The sequence below is a fragment of the Pogona vitticeps genome, chromosome 4, assembly GCF_051106095.1.
Source record: "Pogona vitticeps strain Pit_001003342236 chromosome 4, PviZW2.1, whole genome shotgun sequence".
Taxonomy (NCBI): domain Eukaryota; kingdom Metazoa; phylum Chordata; class Lepidosauria; order Squamata; family Agamidae; genus Pogona; species Pogona vitticeps.
In genome coordinates this window covers 143,793,695-143,820,000 of record NC_135786.1, presented here as the reverse complement: position 1 = coordinate 143,820,000, position 26,306 = coordinate 143,793,695, and the positions used below count along the sequence as shown (strand labels likewise).

At 40.4% G+C, this 26,306-nt stretch overlaps 1 protein-coding gene across 2 annotated transcripts in view; it reads left to right on the top strand.

Annotated features, from left to right (window-relative positions):
• Nucleotides 1-26,306, top strand: part of RETREG1 (reticulophagy regulator 1) — a 72,646-nt gene that overhangs the window by 26,799 nt on the left and 19,541 nt on the right. Inside the window, exons 1-2 of one of the 2 annotated variants that reach the window (XM_020781292.3) lie at nt 1-1,764; nt 4,521-10,436. The exon at nt 1-1,764 is cut by the window's left edge and continues 1,119 nt beyond it. The exons of the other annotated variant lie outside the window; for it this stretch is intronic. Of the exons in view, the coding sequence (XP_020636951.3) occupies nt 10,402-10,436 (35 nt within the window). The 5' untranslated portion in view covers nt 1-1,764; nt 4,521-10,401. The remainder of the gene's footprint in view (nt 1,765-4,520; nt 10,437-26,306) is intronic. 2 annotated transcript variants of the gene reach the window in all.

Sequence of the window (26,306 nt, the reverse complement as noted above, 5' to 3'; positions counted from 1 at the left end):
GTCTACTTTGGCTTAGTCATCTTTCTGTAGAATATTTGTTTTCATTAGGTTTATGCATGGTTAAACAGAAAAATGAAGTGTGGTACCCAACAGCCACATACAAAGGGATGTTTTAAAATGGAAAGAAATAGGAAACACAACAAAAGACAAATTAGTAGGTCAAAATCCATTTCCTCAGATTCATGGAGTGCTCAAGCTGTGGTCTCTGTATTTATACATATCTTTCCAGAGCACGAAGCCTGGGTAAAATAATATGGAGGATAGGCTGTTACCCAAGCAGAAAATCCCCCCTCTCCACGTCACTGAAATAGTCCAATGGAAAGGCAACTGGTTCCATACATATCCACGTGGTGATTAGGGGTTATGATGACGTGAGGATACCAAAAATAGCCAAAGTGACAATGCATAATTAACACGGGGAAGAGATTATCAAGATGTAAATTACTTGTAGTTGGAGCCCATAACCAGGACAATTTGTTATCACGGAAATGCAGAGTTGTGTGTAGTGTGGAAATCAAAATATGTAAATGAAAACAGCTATTTTATATGTATAATATAGTCCAGAAAACTCGATTATCAATGTATCCACTGTGAAAAGAAACACTGATCTTTATTTAAGTCCTTAGAGGTACACTGGACCTTGTGTATGTAGCCTACATCTGTCTCCTTTTCCAATCTCCTTTTTAAAAATTATTTTAAACTACAACAACCACTCTGAGATCATAACTGAGTGTTCTGGGAGGCTAAAGTATTCTGAAACTGGTTTCTCTGTTTTACCATTGCTGATGGCACATTTTGAGGTCCTTTCATTCTTGTTTGCAGAGATGGTCCTATGTACAGATCAGAGAGCACTGATGACAGAAGGACTTATAAATCCCTCTAGGTGATGAACTGTAATTCACTACAATATACTACAATTCCTATATTAAAAAGAAAAGGAAAAAATAGATGGATGACAGAAGAAATACTTAAAATTGTAAAGGACAGGTGGGAAGCAAAAGTAAAAGATGAGAAAAACAAATCAGGAAAAATAAGACATTTTCCCAGATCAAAAAAAAAAGGGAAATGTAAGCCTAGATAAGGGAGGCGGAAACACACTATCTGACCAGGAGAAAATAAAAAGAAGATGGAAACAGTATACTGAAGATTTTTACAGAAGAGATAAAAGGATGACAGACTCCTTTGAAAAGGAATCCTATGATGAAGAACCAGCAATTCTAGAAAATGGGAATGAAAGCTCCTCTGAAAGTATTGGGAAGAAATGTTAGAACTATTTCAAGCCACAGAGACTAAATCTGTCAAAATCATAACAAAAATATGCCAACATATATGGAAAACAAAACAATGGTCCACAGACCAGAAATGTTCAATATATATTCCAGTTCTCAAGAAGGAGATACCAAAGAGTGCAGTAACTATAGGACCATTGCTCTAATTTCCCATCTAAACAAAGCAATGCTCATGGTGGTGCAACAAGGCTTTTATAAGGAATGCCTGCTGTCCAAGCTGGATTCTGAAAAGGCACTCAATATCACATTGCAAATATATGTTGCTGGCTACTGGAGATCACCAAAGAATTTCAGAAAAAGATTATTCCATGTTTTATAGACTACAGCAAAGCCTTTGACTATGTGGATCATGAGAAACTGTGGGTTGTTCTGAAAGAAAAGAATGTCATTCAGCACTCAGTTGTCTTTTATTGTAGGCAAGAAGTTACTATTACAACAGAATATGGAGACATAGAATGGTTTCGTATAGTCAAAGGTGTCAGTGTGTGTGTGTGTTTAGTCGTTTAGTCGTGTCCGACTCTTCGTGACCCCATGGACCAGAGCACGCCAGGCCCTCCTGTCTTCTACTGCCTCCCGGAGTTGTGTCAGGTTCATGTTGGTTGCTTCGCAGACACTGTCCAGCCATCTCATCCTCGGTCGTCCCCTTCTCCTCTTGCCATCACACCTTCCTAACATCAAGGTTTTTTCCAAGGACTCTTTTCTTCTCATGAGATGGCCAAAGTACTGGAGCCTCAGCTTCAGGATCTGTCCTTCAAGTGAGCATTCAGGGTTGATTTCCTTTAGAACTGATAGGTTTGTTCTCCTTGCAGTCCAGGGGATTCTCAAGAGCCTCCTCCAGCACCACAATTCAAAGGCATCAATTCTTCGGCGGTCTGCTTTCTTTATGGTCCAGCTCTCACTTCCATACATCACAACAGGAAAAACCATAGCTTTGACTATTCGGACTTTTGTTGGCAAGGTGATGTCTCTGCTTTTCAAGATGCTGTCAAGATTTGTCATCGCTTTCCTCCCAAGAAGAAGGCGCCTTTTAATTTCAGGGCTGCTGTCTCCATCTGCAGTGATCATGGAGCCCAGGAAGATAAAATTTGACACTGCCTCCATATCTTCCCCTTCTATTTCCCAGGAGGTGATGGGACCAGTGGCCATGATCTTAGTTTTTTTGATGTTGAGTTTCAGACCGTTTTTTGCACTCTCCTCTTTCACTCTCATTACAAGGTTCTTTAATTCCTCCTCACTTTCTGCCATCAGAGTGGTATCATCTGCATATCGGAGGTTGTTGATATTTCTTCCGGCAATCTTAATTCCGGCTTGGGTTTCTTCCAGGCCAGCCTTCCGCATGATGTATTCTGCATATAAGTTAAATAAGCTGGGGGACAATATACAGCCTTGCCGTACTCCTTTCCCAATTTTGAACCACTCAGTTGTTCCATGACCAGTTCTAACTGTTGCTTCCTGTCCCACATATAGGTTTCTCAGGAGACAGATAAAGTGGTCAGGCACTCCCATTTCTTTAAGGACTTGCCATAGTTTGCTGTGGTCCACACAGTCAAAGGCTTTCGCATAGTCAATGAAGCAGAAGTAGATATTTTTCTGGAACTCTCTGGCTTTCTCCATAATCCAGCGCAAGTTAGCAATTTGGTCTCGAGTTCCTCTGCCTCTTCGGAATCCAGCTTGTACTTCTGGGAGTTCTCGGTCCACATACTGCTGAAGCCTACCTTGGAGGATTTTGAGCATAACCTTGCTAGCGTGCGAAATGAGTGCAATTGTACGGTAGTTGGAGCATTCTTTGGCACTGCCTTTCTTTGGGATTGGGATGTAGACTGATCTTTTCCAGTCCTCTGGCCACTGTTGAGTTTTCCAAACTTGCTGGCATATTGAATGTAGCACCTTAACAGCATCATCTTTCAAGATTTTAAATAGTTCAACTGGAATGCCATCACCTCCACTGGCCTTGTTGTTAGCCAGGCTTTCTAAGGCCCACTTGACTTCGCTCTCCAGGATGTCTGGCTCAAGGTCAGCAACTACATTGTCTGGGTTGTCCGGGATATCCAAATCTTTCTGATATAATTCCTCTGTGTATTCTTGCCACCTCTTCTTGACGTCTTCTGCTTCTGTTAGGTCCCTCCCATTTTTGTCTTTTATCATGTTCATCTTTGCGCAAAATGTTCCTCTAATATGTCCAATTTTCCTGAACAGATCTCTGGTCTTTCCTTTTCTGTTATCTTCCTCTATTTCTCTGCATTGTTCATTTAAGAAGGCCCTCTTGTCTCTCCTTGCTATTCTTTGGAAGTCTGCATTCAAGTTTCTGTAACTTTCCCTATCTCCCTTGCATTTTGCTTCCCTTCTCCTCTCTGCTATTTCTAAGGCCTCGTTGGACAGCCACTTTGCTTTCTTGCATTTCCTTTTCTTTGGGATGGTTTTCGTTGCTGCCTCCTGGACAATGTTACGAGCCTCTATCCAAAGTTCTTCAGGCACTCTGTCCACCAAATCTAGTTCCTTAAATCTGTTCTTTACTTCCACTGTGTATTCATAAGGGATTTGGTTTAGATTATACCTGAGTGGCCCAGTGGTTTTTCCTAATCTCTTCAGTCTAAGCTTGAATTTTGCTATGAGAAGCTGATGATCAGAACCGCAGTCAGCTCCAGGTCTTGTTTTTGCTGACTGTATAGAGCTTCTCCATCTTTGGCTGCAGAGAATATAATCAATCTGATTTCGATATTGCCCATCTGGTGATTTCCATGTATAGAGTCGCCTCTTGTGTTGTTGGAAAAGAGTGTTTGTGATGACCAGCTTATTCTCTTGACAAAACTCTATTAGCCTTTGTCCTGCTTCGTTCTGAACTCCAAGGCCAAACTTCCCTGTTGTTCCTTTTATCTCTTCGCTCCCTACTTTAGCATTCCAGTCCCCTAGAATGAGAAGAACATCTTTCTTTGGTGTCAGTTCTAGAAGGTGTTGTAAATCTTCATAGAATTGTTCAATTTCAGTCTCCTCAGCAATGCTGGTTGGTGCATAAACTTGGATTATTGTGATGTTGAATGGTCTGCCTTGGATTCGTATTGACATCATTCTATCATTTTTGAGATTGTATCCCATTACAGCTTTTCCCACTCTTTTGTTGACTATGAGGGCTACTCCATTCCTTCTACGGGATTCTTGCCCACAATAGTAGATATGATAATCATCTGAGCTGAATTCGCCCATTCCTGTCCATTTTAGTTCACTGATGCCCAGGTGTCAGACAAGGGTGCATTTTATCCTCTTACCTGTTCAGTCCGTACATAGAACATACCATGCCCTAACAACAACAATAACAGTGAATGAATGACTTCCAGAATGTTCTTTCACTAACAGCCATGCTCAACTCTTGAAAACTGATAAACACTGAAGGTGCCATAGGAAAGGGGGTTTCATACTTACTTTCTTTCCCTTTGGTTTGCTGGATCAGGGTTTTATGTGACTGTGCTAATGACTATGTTAGCAGGCTGCATGTATTCAATCTGTAGAGCCTTTTATTTCTTTCCAGTAAGTTAATGGGTGGCTGGCAGTGACCCTAGTGCTGGAAAACAGGAGGTTGGTGAGGGGCAGAGTCACATTGTACTTGCAGAGTACTGTGACATATTTTACTGAGCACTATCATTCCCCAAGTCTAAATACTGATAAGAATATTTTGAAAACTATCTTCAAAAGACAGACACAGCATTTACCATTCACTAAACCTTTTCTCTAATGATCACTAGAATATTATTGCCAATTTATACAACTTGTCTGTATCTTGACTATCTTGAAACTACAGTATTCAAAAAATAAATTGCCTGCCTCAAAAGTACATCTTTCCTCCAAATAACATTTGTTAGTTTAAATGGAAAACCCCTCCTTCTAGCCAACATTTGCTTCTGTTGATACTTAAAAATGACCACCTTTAGAAGATCACATTTTCCAAGTGTTTCAGAGAACAGGTCTAATAATATCTGGATTAGTGGCAGAGGCCAACTGTGGGACAACCTTGGGTGGTTCCTTTTTTTCCTCTCTAGGCATAAACAGAGGCTGGTTTTAATGGATGCTTTTTGGACACCATGGCAACAATCATGTGATGTTTGAACATTTCTGTTTCAGCTGATACTGTAGGACATGAATTGTTTATTGCATTGCTGCTAGCATACAATTGATGTCTAATTTTTAAGGTGTATATATTTAGCTTTCTGTTTGCAGTATCGCCGTTTTAAAGAAGTCATATATGTTGAGCAAAGAAATAAAATGTAATGCTGTCAGGTAAGCTTCTCTGTCCTTTTTATGAACAAGTGAGGGAGAAGCTTATGGTGAACATCTGTGTGGTATGCTTACAGGCTGGAGGGGAAAAGAAATTTCAGAGCTTCATCTGTTGCAGGAATGCTGTGCCATTTGTAGTTTCTTTTCTTAATGGGACCTCAGCTGCTTTTTGCACCTTTTTGTGAGAATGCATTAGAAAGTCTTAGGCTATTATTACTTACAAGCTCATCAAATGAGAGATAAAATTTTGAGGTTAGCTCAACATAAGGACACAAAATAGATCTAGATTGACAACTTCGAAATACTGTAACTTCTAATGTCTTCCAACGTGGTGTTGGAAAGCATAGAGTGTGGTCCTCTGCACTGTGGTTTCTTGCTGTGTTGTTAATCTTTTATCTTGTAGTAGCTGAACAGGTTCCTGTTGCCCAAAATTTTAGAGAACTTGGGACAATAACCTTTCAGTGGTAAGAAGCTCAGCAATCTCTGTAGTTCTTCTCTTGATGGGAAAACATACTCAACATGGCTTTCGTGTGAAGTTTTAAGCTTAGTTTAAAATATTTTGATAATGTTGTATAAATATCTAAAGGTTTCTTGTCAGACCATTGGCACAGTATTTTTCGTGATGTGGGGCAGCAATTATGTAGAATTTCAGGCAAAAAAGAAGAGAATCTCCTAGCCCCTTCGCGGATTGCTGCCTTGTTGTGGCGAAGGGGCTTGAGTAATTCAGAGAAGCTATGGGCTATGCCGTGCAGGGACACCCAAGATGGACAGCTCATAGTGGAGAGTTCTAACTAAACATGATCCACCTGGAGCAGGAACTGGCAAGTCACTCCAGTATCTTTGCCAAGAAGACCCCATGGACAGAAACAAAAGGCTAAAAGATATGACGCTGGAAGATGAGTCCCTCAGGTCGGAAGGCATCCAACATGCTACTGAGGAAGAGTGGAGGACAAGTACAAGTAGCTCCAGAGCTAATGAAGTGGTTGGACCAAAGCCGAAAGGATGCTCAGCTGCAGACGTGCCTGGAAGTGAAAGAAAAGTCTGATGCTGCAAAGAAAAATACTGCATAGGAACCTGGAATGTAAGCTCTATGAACCTTGGTAAGTTGGATGGGGTCAAACAGGAGATGGCAAGAATAAACATTGACATCCTGGGTGTCAGTGAACTAAAATGGATGGGAATGGGCGAATTCAATTCATACGATTACCATATTTACTATTGTGGGCAAGAATCCCATAGAAGAAATGGAGTAGTCAACAAAAGAGCAGAAAAAGCTGTACTGGGATACAATCTCAAAAATGATAGAATGATGTCAATACGAATCCAAGGCAGACCTTTCGACATCACAGTAATCCAGGTTTATGCACCAACCAACCACCGATGCTGACGAGGCTGAATTTGACCAATTCTATGAAGACTTACAACACCTTCTAGAACTGACGCCAAAGAAAGATGTTCTTCTCATTCTAGGGGACTAGAATGCTAAAGTAGGGAGTCAAGAGATAAAAGGAACAACAGGTAAGTTTGGCCTTGGAGTTCAAAACGAAGCAGGGCAAAGGCTAATAGAGTTTTGTCAAGAGAACAAGCTGGTCACCACAAACACTCTTTTTCAACAACACAAGAGGCGACTCTACGCATGGACATCACCAGATGGGCAATACCAAAATCAGATTGATTATATTCTTTGCAGCCAAAGATGGAGAAGCTCTATACAGTCAGCAAAAACAAGACCTGGAGCTGATTGTAGCTCTGATCATCAGCTTCTCATAGCCAAATTCAAGCTTAAACTGAAGAGAGTAGGAAAAACCACTGGGCTAGTCAAGTATAATCTAAACCAAATCCCTTATGAATACACAGTGGAAGTGAAGAAGAGATTTAAGGAACTTGATTTGGTGGACAGAGTGCCTGAAGAACTATGGATGGAGGCTTGTAACATTGTACAGGGGGCAGCCACAAAAACCATCCCAAAGAAAAGGAAATGCAAAAAAGCAAAGTGGCTGTCCAACGAGGCCTTACAAATAGCAGAGGAGAGAAGGGAAACAAAATGCAAGGGAGATAGGGAAAGTTACAGAAAATTGAACGCAGATTTCCAAAGAATAGCAAGGAGAGACAAGAGGGCCTTCTTAAATGAACAGTGCAAAAAAATTGAGGAAAATAATAGAAAGGGAAAAACCGGTGATCTGTTCAAGAAACTGGAGATATTAAAACAGTGATGGTGAACCTATGGCACATGTGCCACAGCTGGCACACGGAGCCCTTTCTGCCAGCACGGGAGCCATAAGTCGCAAGATCGCTACTCCCACCCCCAGCAGCCAAACCTGAGAAGGCAGCTGCCAAACCTTGTTTGTGTGGATTCATGGATCACCACTCAAAGAACCATAGTTATAGTGAGTAACCCTATCTATCTTGCAACATAATATGAGTGAGCTGCAGTTTATATGCCCCTCCTTTAGATGCAGAGCAGAAAGGCAGAATTAAAAAGCCAAAATCAGCTGAGGAAGACGTATTGGGAAACCAGGTGGGGCCAAAATGCAAGAATTGGCTTTTAATGAGGTAGCTGCTTCTGGTCTCCAGAGATGCCAATTTGGAGATTTCCCTGTTGTGGATATGTATCTTTCTTGACCTGTCTATCAGAAAATGAACACTGGCATCAATTTACTAGGGAGGCAAAAATGGTGAAACCATGTTTGGGTCCTTTGATTCTGTACCAAGTCCAGTTTTGCCACTGAGATCCTGGTTGCTTCACATTGTAATTTGATCTCGTCTTAGTGCTGTGCAAAACATGGGTGGTCTCTCATCTAATGTCTATCCATAATGCTTAATTATTTGTTTAATTCCAGTCATATACATTGTGAAACCATGAAAGATAAAAATGGAAGAAAGCTGTGTGAATTATTGTGGTCACTTAAAATTTATCTGATACCCAATGTGGTGTAGTGATGGACTACAACTCTGAAGACCTGGGTTCAAATCCCTGCTCAGCCATGGAAATTTGCAGGGATGGGGAATTGGTAAAACTCTTCCTTAAATATCCTGTTTACATTTAAAGCCCTATGAGGGTTGCTATAAGTCAGTTCCAACTTGATGGCAAATAACAGCAAAAAATATTTATTATTTATTTAAAGCATTTAAGAGTTCTCCCTTCAGCTGGTGGCTTCCAGAACAGCTTACTGCTGAAGAAAAACGCAATACAGAAGGACAATAAAAGTAGAGAAATACAAAAAGGAACTCTCAAGCACCAAATTTTAATGCTTCCTGGTTCTTGAAATGGCCAGCTGTGATGTAAAATAGACTGCTCACAATTCCAACATAGACTTCATTGGGTTTCAAGAAATAGCAAATCCTTGGTATGCCAAGTTGAAACTTCTGCTTCTTGGCTCTTATATTCAGATATCTTCTTGGCATTCCTAGCATTGGAGATAATACCCAGGGAATATGACCTCAATCTAAAGCAATAAGTATGTCTCAGTCTTCCTCACAGAGCAGTTAGTTCTCAGGGGAAGAACAGAGAGGCCCGGTGCAGCTGAAAAAGCAGCAACAAATACAGATAACAGTTTCTCACTGTTGAGGTCTCTGTACCTCCCAGGGCTGTTAGATGCAATAACATCTAATAATTGCCAGTACAGAAATGGAGCTATATATTTGCTTTTGACTTCAAGGGGTCTTTGGCACATACAAGTCTGGAAATATATTTGAGATGGTCAGCTTCTATGTCAGGTTAAAATTACAACTTTAATAGTATAGATTTCATCATATGTTGTGCTTTTAATTCATTTTAAAAAAGGTCTTAAAACCTTTGCTGACCCTCCAAAAAGCTTGAAGCGGTGAACCTGAAAAAGCAATAATAAAATGATTTCACATAGCAACTGAGAATAAATCTAGGTAAACTAGAAGAGAAAAAGCCAGCTACAGGTGATATTCGTACTGAATGTTTAGAAGATGATTTTTCCACAAGTGCCTGTCTGTTTACTGGAGTACAGATAGGTCTGGCAGACGAATTTTTTAAAAAGACAACAGCCTGACAGTGTTGTCTTTCATTTGGTTAAATGCAGGCAGATAAAAATTACGAACATCAATACTTTACTGAAAATGTAAGTCTCTTCAAAGAACTGTCATACAGAAATAGGCAACCATATTAGGAAATGGCAAATACATATTTGACAACATGCTGGTTGTAGTATTCACATGCTGTTCCTGCTACTGTAGCTGCAAGAAGAAAACTTTTTACAGTATTTGGAAAAAATGTAGAGGCTCCCATTCATATTTTCCTAGCACACGATGAGTCTCTTGCAACCCCAGTGGGTCACAAGAGATGAGTTGTGGGGAAAACTAGCTGTTTGCCAGCAGTGTGACTGAGAGCGATAGCCAGTAAAACATTGCTTAGCTATAAACTGGTTCAGGGTGCATCATATGCTGTGCAATAGAAATATGATAAATAGAAGTTGTCATTAATTTCTGCATTAGGGTAACAAGCTGAAGCTCACAGACAAGGGGAGGTTCCAAGCTCATCAAGCAAATAAAGGTTAATAAGTGGGTAGTGGATCCTTCTCACATGACGATAAAAGTGTTGGCTTCTGGACAGAGCTTGCTGCCTCATAGCCTGTCACAGTATTTGGAATAAGGTGTGACCTGTTTATTCACAGAATTAGCCAATCAAAATTGTACTCTGTGAACTTCATTCAAGACAAGCAGGCACTTAGTATGTGTGTAAATATATCCTGTACCAGAACAACTTAACAGAGCAGCATAGAAAAGAGAGTCATAGACTGGATTTCTTCAAACTCAAAGGAAGATTGACAAACTTTCCTTGGGCCTTGGATTAATACTTTCTGAAAAATCCTTAGGAATGTCGGAAAGTGAGGACGTTGGGCAAAGTGAAAGGTACCTGTAGCTTTACTACCTCAGTTTTCGTTTTGGTACTTGATTCTTAGTACAGTGACATCAGTTAAAATTTAACAATGTTTGCTCAATGGATAAACTGTTTACATTATTTTACATCTATTAAACTGGATCTAAAGGGTTTATTTGGTAACAGCAGTGTAAAAAGCCAGGATTTTTAGATGAAACTAGAATCTAGAATCACTTAAAATAATGACATTAAATTCTGTGACTTTTAAATAGTCCCTGCTTATCCTTGCCCTCCACTGAAAGCTGCCCACATAAGAGACTTGAAATGTCAGAGACACAAATAACTCCAGTGCACTGTTATTGACAGATGTATAACTTATTACTACTAGAAAGGGCACTGTGTTCCTGTAAGAGATGCCTGTGGAATACCTTCTCCAGGCTAAAAATCTATCTGGCTTAGATGCAAAATTTTAAAGGGCTGATTAAAAAAAAACATGTTCAAAAGAACCCCCTTTTCCCTGACTCAGTATCACTATTCAGAAGTAGATGGTCTAGGATCATCTGGGATGTTTGGAATTTTTGGGAGTTGTTTGGAAACATTACACAGTAATTTGTGTAGGAGAAGAATCTGAAAAAATTAAGGAACAAAAGTTGCTAATAATGAATATAAACTCTTGATCTTCTTGTCACTGTACTATTCCTCCTACGCATACATACATATGTATATAATTACAGAAGATCAGTTAAGAGACTAGAAAATGTGGTAAATAAATAGAAAAGGCAATAAATATATATGAGTGTCTCTCTTATTTGATGGATAAAATAAAAATTGGAATGTTGAAACAGTGCTGAAGAAACAACAAACAAAAGGTTAGCCTTTTTCCTGGCTATAACCTTTCATAGATAGAGTCCAGGGCAACACCAAGACAGAGTAATCAGATTTATATCAAAAGTGTTTAATCGTTCTGAGTTATCTGAACTGAAAAACAAAGATTGATTGATTGATTTTAAGTGAACTATCTTTCATAGAACAAAAAGATACTGTCACAGTGAATTCCCTTTTAGAAATTGATTTCTTAATTGGGTGTTAAAGCTTCCTTTCTTTGAGATTTTTAGTTTCGTTGTCAACATTTTAAGTTGCTGTTTTTGAAGGAGAAAATGTAAAATGCTTCCGATTTTATGTATGAGTGACAGAAACGGACAAGGGATATAAACTGTGTTCATTCGTAGAAGTGTGGTTGGCAAATAAGTCGGGTAAATTTTAATTTACCCAGTGTGGTGTAGCAGATAGAGTGATGGAGCAGAACTCAAGAGGCCTGGATTTAAATCCCCACTGGAAACTCACTGGGGGAGTGGAACTAGTAAAACCACTCCTTAAATATCTCACTTAGCCTTGTTAGGGCCACTATCAGTCAATTCTCACTCGATGGCACAAAAACAAATGTTATTGTCGCTTTAAATGTTAAAACATTAAGCATACAGTGGTGCCTCGCTTAACGATTTTAATTGGTTCCAAAAAAACCATCGCTATGTGAAAACATTGTTAAGCGAAACACCGTTTCCCATAGAGATGCATTGAAAACCGGATAATCCGTTCCAAATGGAACAGATTACCATCCTTAAGCGAAAATCCCCATAGGAAAAAACGTTAAGCGAAACCCATTGAAATGCATTGAAGCCTATTTCAATGGGGGAAAAATTCACAAAAAATTCAAAAAGACTCAGAACAAAGCCAAACTAAGTTAACGAAGGTTTTATTAGGTGCACTAACGATTCCAAGCATTTTAAACATTTTTTAAAACATTTTAGAATATTTTAAAAATACAAAAACGGGGCTGTAAAAAAAACGTTAAGCGAAACAAGGGGACCTAAAACTGTCATCGTTAAGTGAAGCATGGTCCCAAAATCGTTAAGCGAAAATCGCCCATAGGGAAAATCGTTAAGTGAAGCACAAGATCACTCCAAAAAAGCCATCGTTAAGTGAATTTTTCGTTGTACGAAGCAATCGTTAAGCGAGGCACCACTGTATTTGTTTGCCTCCAGGAAATTTTTAGTTCGCTTCTATGATTTTGTAATCCTAAATTAAGCCTTGGAAAACTTGTTCTGTACAGGAATGGAGGATTAAATTTTGACTCACAAAATAAATATTATATGTGCTTAATAACCTTGGCCATGATGTGGCAACCTGACTGGATTTCTGTGAGGAATATTCACAGAGTTCTGCATACAGATTATAAAATTGAATCTAGGTAAGGATTGCATTCTGTCAATTATAGTCACTCTCTTATGTCTTCTGTTGGTAGGAATAACTGCAATAAATAGTTTCAACTTCTCCAGCTCTGACTTCAAGTCTAGGTTATGGCAGTAGCTAGTTCATTTGTCTTCTCCAGGGCTAAGAAACTGTTTTTCCCTTGGACAGTTTCTTCATTACAGCATCCACCACAGCTAGGACCTATGCAGGCTGGGAGATACTGGAAGTAGCCAAACTTTGTTTTAAAAGTAACTTTTTGAAAATTTGATTTTTTCACAAGCACAATCTTGTGGGGGACTTCATTATTTCTCTAAGATTAGTACCCAAAGATTACATTTAAGCCTTCACGACCTCAGGACTAGACTACTGTATCATTGTGAGTTTTCCTTTGCTGGCCTAGAGGATTCAGTGGATATGGAATGCAGTGTCTGCTCTGTCATAAGAGATAAGTTAGACAGCAAATTTCATCAGTGCTGAAGTCTCAGTACTGGTTTTTCAAACCAGACCAAAAAAAGCCCTTAATTTGGAGCCGTATCTCAGAATTTGCCTTCTATGGTTTGATTTGTCATAACCCTGAAGATCCAATGAGACTGTGCTTTTGATTGTGTCATCCCTATGTTGGGTTCTCATATAGCTGGGGAAAGATACCAAGTAGCAGCAGAAATCAAGCTGGACTTAAGTTTCTACCAATCAAAACAGCAGGTTACTAAATTCCTAATGTTTTCTTTCAGTAGTTCAGAGGGTCCCCCCCAAACAGTTAAACTCTGGAGAGCCTAATCATTTCAGCACTGCCCAACCATGCTTTTTTGAAGACAGTGATATGCCCATGTGTGCTGCAATAAGGAATACGGGATAAATCTAGTCCCAAGCTAGATGATACTGTTGTGATGGTGATACAGTAGTCACATTATTAGAAGCACAAGTCCTTGAAGAGATAAAAGACATCTGGCTGTCCTAGTTTGCCTCCTTCCACATTTTGCAAATTTTCTTGCTTCTCTTTTTTGATTGATCATTGGATGGTAAATATGAGCTTCATTTGAAAGTCTAATTGTGCTTTGAAGGAATTGTATGCCTGCAGGGAAAATGTTGTAGTAACAGGAAATATGTTTGTCTCAGTGTGTGATTTCAGCCTTATAAGAATACTAGTTCTCCTTTATCAGAGGAGCAGAAGTTATTGCAGTGTATCTGTGAGGAGAAAGGAAAATATATTTTTGCTTCTAATATTGTGACTGAAATGATCATTGCAAACTTTGGCTATAGGAAGCCTATAGACTGGAGGTAGTCTATCTTACTATCGTTAATGTTTTCAAGGTATGTCAGAGGGTGGTTGAAAAAAAAATCACCAAGTATGGTCTGTTCCTGAGATGTGATAGACAAGTGGTTATGTTGACAAACTTTAGATGATTTTGGATAAGATACGATTAGGAATCCACATCCATCAATCCATTTACCATTTTCTTATTTAGTAAACTTGTGGAATCTACAGTGGTGGGATTGTAGATGAATATATGAAGCTTGTTGTTTCACAGGTGTATACAGTTTGCTACCAATACCAGGGATGTTGGCAAATCCCAAGCCTTGACACTTGGGACGTGAGTAGTTTGCCCTGGCCCCCTGGGAGGCACATGTGCAGAGACAGCAGACCTGGAAGGGAAGCAGGGCAGGCACATGCTTATGTGCAGAGCCAGCGAGCCAAGTTCCCTTTCCAGAGCTGGTTTTTGACTCTGCCCGTGCACCGGCCTGTCAGCTGCACAGCAGGTAAGTGGGCGGGCAGAGGCAGCAGCCGGCTTCTGGATGGAAAGCTAGACCTGCTGCCTCTGAGGATGGTGGCAGCAGCGGCAGGAGCAGTTAGGGAGGCGCATCCTTAATAGAACCTCGAAAACACAACTTGGAAAAATGAGTCCAAGTTCCAAGTCCAGTTCGAGTCTTCCCAAAAAAATACCCAAGTTGAGTCCGAGTCAAGTTGCTGTGCAACTTAAAGTCAGACTTGACAGCGAGTCAGGACTCGTGAGTCATCATGACAGAGTTATCATGACAGAATGTTCAGCACAACCAGTGAGTTGAACACACTTTCACCTTTTCCTTCTTTTATGAATTCAATTACTCTTAAGCTGCAGTTCTTCACATCTGACTGAGCTGGATTTTTTTAAAAAAAGTCTAGCAAATTTGCCTGTTTGATATAAAAATTTGTTACAAAAAGTTTTTGTTGTTTTTGGAGACGTGGTGGCGCTGCGGGCTAAACCGCAGAAGCCTGTGCTGCAGGGTCAGAAGACCAAGCAGTCGTAAGATCGAATCCACGCGATGGAGTGAGCTCCCGTCGCTTGTCCCAGCTCCCGCCAACCTAGCGGTTCAAAAGCATGCAAATGCAAGTAGATAAATAGGGACCACTTCAGTGGGAAGGTAATAGCGTTCCGTGTCTAAGTCGCACTGGCCATGTGACCATGGAAGATTGTCTTCGGACAAAACACTGGCTCTATGGCTTGGAAACGGAGATGAGCACCACCCCCTAGAGTCGAACACGACTGGACAAAAAATTGTCAAGGGGAACCTTTACCTTTTTATTTCAATGAGTTGATTCACTGACTGGCTGCAATCAAAAAGCCCATTTTCCTGAGAACCATCCTCACATATAGTGTGACTTATTTTTGAGCAAATACACATGGGATTGTGCTGTGATTTGGAACACAGTGTGCATTTATTTAGAGTAAATCTCAGCTTCAGGACACCATCATGGTAGGAGGTTGCCAATGCTAGCTTGTTATACATCAGGGAGTGACAAGAGTGGCCATCTGCTCCAGACTTCTACAGAATCCTAGGATAAACTTGTACTGACAGCAGCTATGTCCTCTTATCCATCAATGTATTTTATTTTTATTTATATACTGCCCCATTAGTGTTGCCACTCTCTCTGTTGTTTACAATAAGCAATAAATCATAGCACTATACTGTATAATAGATACACAAAATCCATTTAAATATAGTTAAACTCTGTAACTAGCTTAAATGACTTTTAAATAAAAATACACAATTTAAAACTGATTTGAACACCTCAGGACAAATTTACACTAGTAGAAGGCATTATTGTATAATTCAGACTTAGCTTCCTAAAACAGAGAGAAATGGTGCTTGGTGAACCTCTATAGCAGGGGTCCCCAACCTTTTTCACCCCATGGACCGGCTGGGGAAGGCGGGACACTCCCTCTGCGCTCGTGCAAATGAGCGCACGCTTGTGCAAAGAGTGGTGCAGCATGGGCACACTCATGCACATGCGCAAATGGCAGTGCAGCGCTTGTGTGGGCACGCTGGAGCACGCACATATGCATGAATCAGCTATGCAGGGGTGAGTGGGTGGGGCGGGAGGTCTATGTCTGCGGCCTGGTCAAGCTCAGGCCATGGACAGGCACCAGGCCGCAGACCGGGGGTTGGGGACCTCTGCTCTATAGGAAGCTTGTTTCAGAGGAGAGGCCACAGCTCAGAAATTGGATTTTTCAGCCTCTTTAGGTGTTATAGTTCTTAACATCAAGGACTGGAGGAGCATGTGGGATGGGTAGCTATTTTTTTGGGGAGAGATGTTCCACCAAATACTGAGGTCCTAACCATTAAGGGCTTTATAGACTATGACCAGCACCTTAAATTGAGCATGGAAATCAACAGGGAGCCAGTGGAGGCATGCCAAGACTGGGGGTATCTGCTAGTACAGTGGTGCCTTGCTTAACGATTTTAATTGGTTCCAAAAAATTCGTCGCTAAGTGAAAACATTGCTAAGCGAAACGCGGTTTCCCATTGAAATACATTGAAAACTAGATAATCCGTTCCAATAGGAACGAATTGCCGTCCTTAAGCGAAAATCACCATAGGAAACATCGCTAAGCGAAACGCAGTTCCCCAATTGAAATGCATTGAAACCTATTCAATGCATCTCAATGGGGGAAAAAAAATCAACAACAAATTAAAAAAGAGTCAGAACAAAGTCAAATTTGGTTAACAAAGGGTTTATTAAGTGCACTTTATGATTTCAAACATTTTAAACAGTAAACTTTAACTTTATAACATTTAAAAAACAGCAAACATGAGGCTGTTTAAACCATCGTTAAGCAAAACAGGGGACCCAAAAATTTAATCGTTATGTGAAGCATGGTCCCAACATCGCTAAGCGAAAATCACCCATAGGGACCATTGTTAAACGGAGCGCAAAAACGCTCCGAAAAAGTCATTGCTAAGCGAATTCATTGTAAAACGAAGCGCTTGTTAAGCAAGGCACCACTGTATCTGTAATAGTCTGGCTGCTGCATTTTGGACCTGGATAAGCTTCTGTACTGACTTCAAGGGCAACCCTATGTAAAGAGTATTACAGTAGTCTATTTTGGAGATTACCAACACATGGACTACTTTATTAAGCAGTTCTTATCTAGTTAGGAGCACAGTTGGGCAATCAACCAAAGCTGATAAAAGGCACTCTTGGCCACAGCAGTTATTTGTGCCTCCACAGAGAAAACTAGGTCTGAGAGAGAGAGAGAGAGAGAGAGAGAGAGAGAATGCATGTGTGTGTGTGTATGTATGTACAGTGGTGCCCCGCATAACGAGCAATTCATTTAATGACGAATCCGCATAGCGATGTGTTTTTTGCGATCGCAAAAGCGATCACATTGCGATGTTTCTAGTGGTAAAACATTGCTTTGCAATGATCGGTAAGCGTTTCACTTACCGATTTTCGCATAGCGATGTTTTTTTAACGGCTGATCAGCGGTTCCAAAATAGCCGCCGGGTAAAGAAAATGACCGCTTGCTATGTTTTTGCGCCCTTTCCTCACTTACGGGGCAGCGAAAATGGCGGCCGCATGGAGGATTTCCACATAACGGTGAGTTTTTTGCCCATAGGAACGCATCAAACGTATGGGCTTTTTTGCCCCGCATAGTGACGAATCCACATAGCGAACAGATTATCGTTGCTATGCGGGGCAGCACTGTATGTATGTATGTATGCATTTCATGAGTGCTCGCAGGCTATGAACCTAATCCTTCAGGGGAAGTGGAACTCCATTCTGGCCGGGTAAATATATCTCTAACTTGTCTGATGATCCTCCTGAGAGTAGAATCTCTTGCCCAACAAAAGTTTCAGTTTGTTGGCCCTCGTCCAGTCCATTATTGACATCACACAGCATTCAGGGCCACACACAGCATCACCTGCAAAGTTAAAATCTCAACAAATGTTCTGACCACAGTAAGAGGCAGGACTCAAGGTTCACCACCTTCAGTCCATCCTTTCCCTGTCATGACTTGAATACCAGATCAAGGATGTGAACTGCAACATGCTTGGGTCCCATAGCATGTTGGGATAGGCCCACAGCAGCAATATCCTCCTTGAACTCTAGACCTGCTCCAGTCAACTGCATCTCCATATGTATGTTGAAATCCTTCAGGAATAAAAGTCTGAGGTACCTCAACGCAGCAGCAGAGACTTATTCCATTAGGTCTGGTAGGGGGTTTGTTGGAGTGCAGGAAGAGTAGTATACTGCCACTGGTCCCATTCTGTCCCTGTGGTCCAGCATGAGGTGAAGCCACTTCAGACCTGGGCATAGGACAGAGATCCTGCTGATACTAATGAAGTTTCTAGAGACTCTGGCAACACCCCTGCCCTGCCCTGTCTCTCTGATCTGGCATGATGCTGGATCGAATATCCGGGGGACCATAACTGGGAAAGGGCTGCTCTCCTTTCCTCTCCCTCCCAGGTTTCAGTTGTGCACACCAGATCAGAAAGCAGCAGCTTTTTTCTTTTTAGCACAGAATAATTTTGCCAATAATATAGATATGTATGGAGAAGAGGAGGCAGGGGCATTCTTAATGAGTCCATCCACTCACTCTCCAGTTTTAGCTGAGTAATACCTTTCCTGTAGCCTTCTGAAAAAGAACAGCTGTAGGAACTGCTACAGAAAGTGAAGGGCCAGTCTTGCCGTCCCCCATTTGAACACAAATCCTACCAATTTCTTAGCAGTCAGTTTTCATATACTCCTGCAAGTGATATGCACTGCCTACCAGAACAGCAGCCTCAATAATTATTTAAGCAACAGCACTTCCATATAATGACTCTTTTATGTTCATTTAAATCTAAAGTTTTCTGTGAGCTTAGATAGAAATACAGTAGTTAAGTATTGGCTCCTAGTTGGATGCAGCTTGCAGACAAATTTTACAAGGGCTCTGGCAGACATGACACATTTTAAACAAAGTGTGGTTTCTTTTCAACACTTCTTTGCTCAAGGGAAAGAAAACTATTGACAAATGGAGAGATTGTACATGTATTGGGATTTTCTTTTTTCATTTCTGAATCCATATGCTGTTGATTTGTGAAGCCTAGGCATCAGGTGGCACCAGCTTGATATTAGAAGCTAACTATCATAGAGACAGGTTGAAGGGCGGGTTGGGTTGAAGAAACAAGCTGTACCTGTGTAGTTCGGTGGATTCTGTGCCTTGTACAAAAGGATCCCCCAATTCATTCTCTGGCACCTCCAGAAAGGAGTGAAAAATACTGAAACTCTGGGAGGCATCTGCCAATTGTCAAAGATATGAGCGAGATTGAGAAGTAATCTGGCTCAGTAAAAAGTAGGTTCCTTTGTTCCTAACATACGAATTTTGGCCCCTTAGAATACCAATTTTGACTCTTCTTGGTTTTGTAAATCAAAATAGCAATTAAAATATGTAGCCATTTACATATTGTTTGCATATTTTTAATTATGTACATATTGCTACATTTTACTAGAATTAGTCATACTTAAGAGTAGAACCACTGAAATAAGTTGCATTTAAGTTAGTTACCAAATGGAGGTTTTCAGAGATGTTCTCTTGATATTTTCTGGTGCTGCACAAGCTCTTCAAGTGTTTGCCTCACATCCATACTCAATTGAAACCCTAGGGGAATTTGCATGGTCTTCTGCAATCACGTGATTGATTTTTGTAAACAAAAATCTATATTAAAAGTTTTAGAAGGCTCTGCCACAGGAGATTACGTGTTGCTGATTAGATTAATGTCACATAGTGACAATATCTTTCTACCAGCATAATTTTAGAGCCCATGGTTCATCTTTTAGTACCTTCAGAAGTCAGGAAGTATTAGTGACATTAGTCATAGGTACAAATGGCAGCATTCAAGGTAAGAATGGGGTCATTATCCTGACTACTTGCATGAATATGCTATAATGTGGCATCTCAATTTTCCAGCAAAGCACCTTGGCCAGTAATTAACAATTGTTGTTTTAATAGGTCACTGTATGGCTGGGAACATGGTAGTCCCTATCTTTGAGTGTTCCTGCCTTGCCTTTGAGGATTGTGTGACAATAGTTGCTGTTTGGAAACAAAATGCATCTACGCTGTGTAGACCACCATAATCTGAATTGTTTAGATTAATCCGAACTAAAGGATGTTTGAAGGATCCAGTTTTAAGGTGAAGAGTTTCTGCCTCACTTCCAATTTTGTTCACTGCTTTTACAACAGTTCATCATTTTATGATAAATTGGAGCTGTTAGCTCAAGTGGGTAATAATAGGTGTGATGACCTATTGAGGGAGGCCGACAGGGGCAAAATGTCTCTGCTGGTCCTCCTCGATATCTCAGCGGCCTTCGATACCATTGACCACGGTATCCTCCTGGGGAGGCTCACCGAGTTGGGAATAGGTGGCCAGGCTCTCGCCTGGCTCCGTTCCTTCTTGGAGGACCGCCCCCAGAGAGTACAGCTTGGGGAGAATGTCTCGGCCCCGTGGAGCCTCAATTGTGGGGTCCCACAGGGGTCGATCATCTCCCCAATGCTGTTTAACATCTATATGAGGCCGCTGGGGCGGGTCATCAGGGGGTGTGGAGCGATGTGCCATCAATATGCGGATGACACGCAGCTCTACATCTCCTTTTTTCCAACTGCAGGAGATGCCGTTCTGTCCCTTCACTGTTGCCTGGGGACCGTATTGGAATGGATGCAGGAGAACGGGCTGAGGCTGAACCCGGACAAGACGGAGGTACTAAGGGTGGGCGCTCCCACAGTTGGGGACTTGGGAAACTCCCTCACTTTTGGGGGTGTGACTCTGCCCGCCAGGGATGGGGTCCGCAGCTTGGGGATCCATCTGGACCCAGCGCTCACTATGGAATCTCAGGTGGCGTCTGTGGTCCGTACCGCTTTTTTCCATCTTAGGCGGATAGCCCAGCTGCGACCCTACCTTAATGTGGGGGCTCTCACTACTTTGGTGCATGCGCTTGTAATCTCAAGATTAGACCACTGTAATGCGCTCTATGTGGGGCTACCTTTGAGGCTGCTGTGGAAACTACAGGTGGTGCAGAATGCTGCGGCCAGATTACTTAGTGGAGTGAGAAGATTCCAACATATCTCGCCCACTCTGGCTGCACTGCATTGGCTGCCCATCCGATTCCGCATCGACTTCAAAGTGTTGATGCTTACTTATAAAGCCCTAAACGGTTTAGGACCTCGATACTTGGTGGAACGCCTTCTCCCACCAAGATCTACCCGTGTCACTCGTGCGAGCCAGGAGGTGAGGCTGAGGAGCCTAACGCCGAGAGAGGCCCGGAAGGAGAAGACCAGAAATCGGGCCTTCTCGGCGGTGGCTCCTCGTCTCTGGAACAACTTACCTCCTGAGATTCGCACGGCTCCCTCGCTGGACATTTTTAAGAAACAACTAAAAACACTGATGTATAGGCAGGCCTTCCCAACAGAAAACTCCTGACGATTTTTCCTTTCCTATATCTTTCTTTGATTTCTATCTTAGTCTAGGTGCAATGTTTTTAAAATTATACTGTTCTTTTATTGTAAGCCGCCTAGAGTGGGCTAATATGTCCAGATAGGCAGGATAGAAATAAAATAAAAGAAAATAAAATAAAATAAATAAATAAATAAATAAAACATTTACCTCATGGCCAGAAAGAATACTGGAGAATATTGAGACACCATCTGAAATCTTGTGTATAATTCTCCAGTAATCCCAAAGATCACAGTTCTAATTGTGAAAAAAACACAGCACTGCTGAAATAGCAAAGAAAGCAGACTGCACTAAGAGAAATTGTGCTACTCAATTCCTTAGTTTCATTTTAAGTAGAGGACAGATTGTTGTCCAGGGCAGAAGTGATAATGCATAGCAGTGACCTTCGGTGTTTGCTTTTGAACAATGAACACAGCCTGCTTTCTGGTTCATGAAGGTCCAACCAAACAGAACTCCATATGCAATCAAACATTAATATTGTGTCATTAAAATGATCCCATGACTTACATGTATTAATTATGCTAATTTTCCTGGGCAGAATATCTATAACTAAAAATGTGCAGTGTTTTAGTTTCTTCCAAATATGTGCTTGCTGTGATTGGTGTTCGGGTGTCACAGTGAGTTCTCAGAGGCTTCATGGGAAGAGCAGAGGGGCAATGAAGACATTACCGCACTACATGCCTTATAGTCTTAGGTATATTGCTTACATATAGAAAAGTTAGCATCTCTATAAAATGTCATGAAGAGATAGGACCCTAGAGTCTTCCAACAGACTGGTTTAGAAACGACAAACATCTCTGGATTGAATCAAACACAGGAAGAGATTCCAGGAATCCCAAAACAATGGGCTTAGTATGTATAGTAGAGAAGTTCACAGTTTGTGGAAGCCCAGTCTTGATTACCTAGGAGAGGTATGAAAGGAAAATGGAGAAAATGCTGGTTAAATGTGGTATTTAATGTCTTATTACCATAAAAGAGTTAACGTGCATCAGGAAAAACCACTGTGTGAACAAAAAATGTCATTTTTTTACAAACCAAGTGTGAGCACATTGTGGCTCTCCAGGTGTTACTGAGCTGCAAGCGTGTGAGCATTGGCAATGGTTGTCTTAACAAAATCTGGCAGGTCACAAGTTGCCTTCCTCTGTTATTAAAGAATGCTTTTAAAATATGGACTCAGAATTGATCAGTCATTTGATCAAACTATGGGTACACTGAAGAGATTGCATTTGCCAAGTAAAAGAAGGCTCAATTAATGCTCTTTAACTGTTCCTGTCTACATTCAGAAATTACTGTACAAATTCAGAATCTTTACTCCTACACAAAAGGGCTCCCATTTGTTTCTAATTTGAGGTTGCTATAATTGGCACTGGGAAGGGATGATGTGCTACTTTTTCTAAGACTTAACCCAATTTTTAGTGGGTTTTCAGTGTTGATTTTAACTGCAGACCCCATTAAAATGAGCACTCCTTAATACTGCTGACAAATATACAGAGGTACTGAATGTGTAAATATAGGTGTTGCTAAACAGAAAATAAGATTCAGTTCCCCTTTCCCTTAAAATCACTGTGAAAGGTACTCTTCAGTGCTTGGTATGTAAACCCAGAAGAAGGATAGTGTTTGGAATCGCATGTTTCTGGAACTAGATATCTGCTTAGGGCCTCTGGACACTATAAAACTTGGTCTGTTTGGGTCTGTGCTTTAAAGGTTCTTATTCTAAGCGTTTAAACTCTTAGTTGAATGATCCTTCCATCCACGCTGGAGAGCATGCTAAAGGTCCACACAGAGCAAGGTTTACTTGCAAATAAGGAGGTAGATGCAATAGTAGCCAAGGACAGCTGCAGTGCAAGGGGAAAAACAATTTCACCGAGTTGGTTAGGGAAATATTTTTTTAAAAGACATAAATATAGGAGGAGGTTTCTCCACCCTCTCTTTTAATGTCACAGCCCACCTAATACATAACAGGGTTGTCATCTCAAATAGTGCTGCCCAAAGCTCCATTTAGATGTGAGCTAACTGTCCGCACAGGCTATACAACGAGCTAATTAGGATCACATTGAATTGTACCAAAAAGAATACATGCCCTAGCACTGTGCCAGAAAGATGTCTGACAACTCTTAAAGGGGTAGGATGGATCGATCTAAATGGAAACACATGTGGACACCACTATTTGGTTCGAACCAAGCCCTACCAACAGCACTCCATACATCAGTCGATATGCCCATCTCTATATGCTTTAAAGATTCTATGAAATAAACTGCAGCAGCAGATTCTGAGATCTCTGTTCTGTATTTTATGCTTTTGTTCAGTTGTTTAAGCTTTGTTTGATTTGACTTTGTAGATTTACATAGCCACATGTTGCCACTCTTATCCTTCCATGATTTGAAACAGCAGGTTTAACACAGTAGAGTATGCAGAGGTAATTCGGGGTGGGGATAGGCATCTCACTTCCCAATGCTTCATTTAGTATAAAAAGTAAAATCCACTCATACACTGAACTGTAAAACCAAATGGACAATCATGTATACTTTATTGAAATATATATGTGGAGCGTCCCTTGGGTCATGTCTGAGCCGGAGAGGTGTTCAGTATCTGAGATAAATTAGTTGACAAAACTGCCTCGCATGATTCTGTGGAACATCTTTATTCTTAATTGTAAAAAAACAATACTGTACAAAACAAAACCTCGTTACCAGACTCAGAGTCCTTGTCATATCCCACTGGCTGTACATGTGCTTTTCTTTACATCATTTGTGTTTCCTTCCCATTGAATCAGCATGTACCCTGTTTCCCCGAAAATAACCTAACCTAACCTGAAAATAAGCCCTAGTACAGTATGATTTTTCAGGATGCTCGTAATATAAGCCCTACCCCAAAAATAAGCTCCAGTTAAGTGAAACCCTGCCCTCCACCATTGTGCAGCATTGTGCAGCAACCAGAAAATGAAATGACTGTAAAATAAAACATCCCCTGAAAATAAGCCCTAATGCATTTTTGGAGCAAAAATTAATATAAGACCCTGTCTTATTTTCAGGAAAACACAGTAATATATTGTTGATTTCTCCTACAGTTGCCAATTTATCAGTCCCATATTTTTTTCAGGGGCCTGTGTAAGTTAAATTTCACTCACCTTTCCCAGTGAGCTCACTGGGAAAGGTGAGTGAAATTTATATATATATCTGCCTAACACAGTTACAAAGCACAATAAGCAAAAAGAGCACAATCTCTCATGTAGCAATAGAAGATGCCATCTTCAGTGGAACCAGAAAGGAGATGCTTAGCTGCTGGGGAATCAGTTGCTGATATATTTATAACAGGCTTTTTGAATCCCTGTGTTTCAGATAAAATGGGACAATCCTCAGTCTCTTGTTTATTCACAACAGTTTTCATAAATTCATTTCTTCATAAAAACCTTGGCACATTGTCCGTAGTACTTCAACTGCCAGATAGCCAACTATTTTCCTTCCTTCAACTCCCAACTCAAAGCTATATCTGGTTGGGAAGTTCTCCTTTTTTACTTGTCATATTAATTATGTTTTAAATTTTTGTTCATACATAGAAAGGGCTAATTTAAAAACAAGAATTGAAAATTCCAACAGGAATTTTATGATAATAGCTAAAAATGCAGTGTCCTACCATTTAAAAATGAAAGCAGTGTAGTCGTTCTCTGTCTGCTTAAGTAGGTTTTATAGTTTGCCAGTTAACAGGGTGGGTTTAATTTAAATCAAATTGATTTAAATTTGAAAAATGTGTCAGTTAGGGAGTATATAATATCAATTTAAATAAAAAATTGGATTTTTGGCGATTTAAATTAAAAATAGATCTTTTGTTTAAGTCATGATAAAAAGAAATGCCTTTATTTCAATTGTCAAAAAGTCTGGGTTTTTTATTTTAAAAAATACTGATTTTATAGACGTTTTCTATAAATAGAGATTTGCATGACAAAACTGTCTTCAGGCAAATCTGTTTATATCTGTTTGCTTTCTCCTGGATTTAGCAACAATACATCTGTTTCCTATGTCTAGAATGTACTGTAGTCATAAATCCTCACTATTTTCATTATTTATATTGATAAACATCTCATATATGTCAAATTAAACGAATGCACAAATTAGTTTATAATGTTGTGGTAAAGGACACTATGGTCACTGGTACAAAGAAGATTCATCAGAGTTGCAACTGTCTTTATATTATTAGCATTTTTAGCATCTTTATGAAATAGGTATTGTCTATGCTGTTTTATGTTTAACTAACAAAACCTGTAAATATAGGGGTTACCCTACCTCCATACATGAACAGTAAAATACTGCTTTAAACTGGTCTGTTAGTAAACCCTTTTTAGATTTAGGCCCTATTCATGGGCTTTAATTTCTGTGTTAAAACTGGATTTAAAAACATGAGAAAAGACCACCTTCCTAATACTTAAAAGAGATCCTTCTCCAGCAAATAGAGGGTTTTGGAATAGAGAGTATAGCATTAAACAGCATTAATAACTGCATAAGACAGTGATCATTCATGTTCCTATACCACAACTATTACTTAGAGGTGTCAGGAATCCTGGAAGCTGTGTAATTGCTTGTATTTTGTTTGTGCTGCTCTAAGCCCTTACGTGCCACATCATGCCATTGCTCCATTTTAATCAGGAGCAAAGCTAGAACTTCCATGTATACCCTAATCTGTTCACATGACCAGAGGATTCCAGCACATCTTAGGGAGCTGTTTGTGGAGTTTTGCATTTAAAAGAAGTCAGTAATATGAGATACTGCTGACCTTTCCAAGAAAAACCTAGTGGTTTATTTTGCCTGGAGCAGATGTCTGTTGACAAACTGACAGTGTGACACCATTAGTCATTTTCAGAGAACCTGACAGAACTGAATCTCCTGGCCAGCACTTAGGACTGTGAT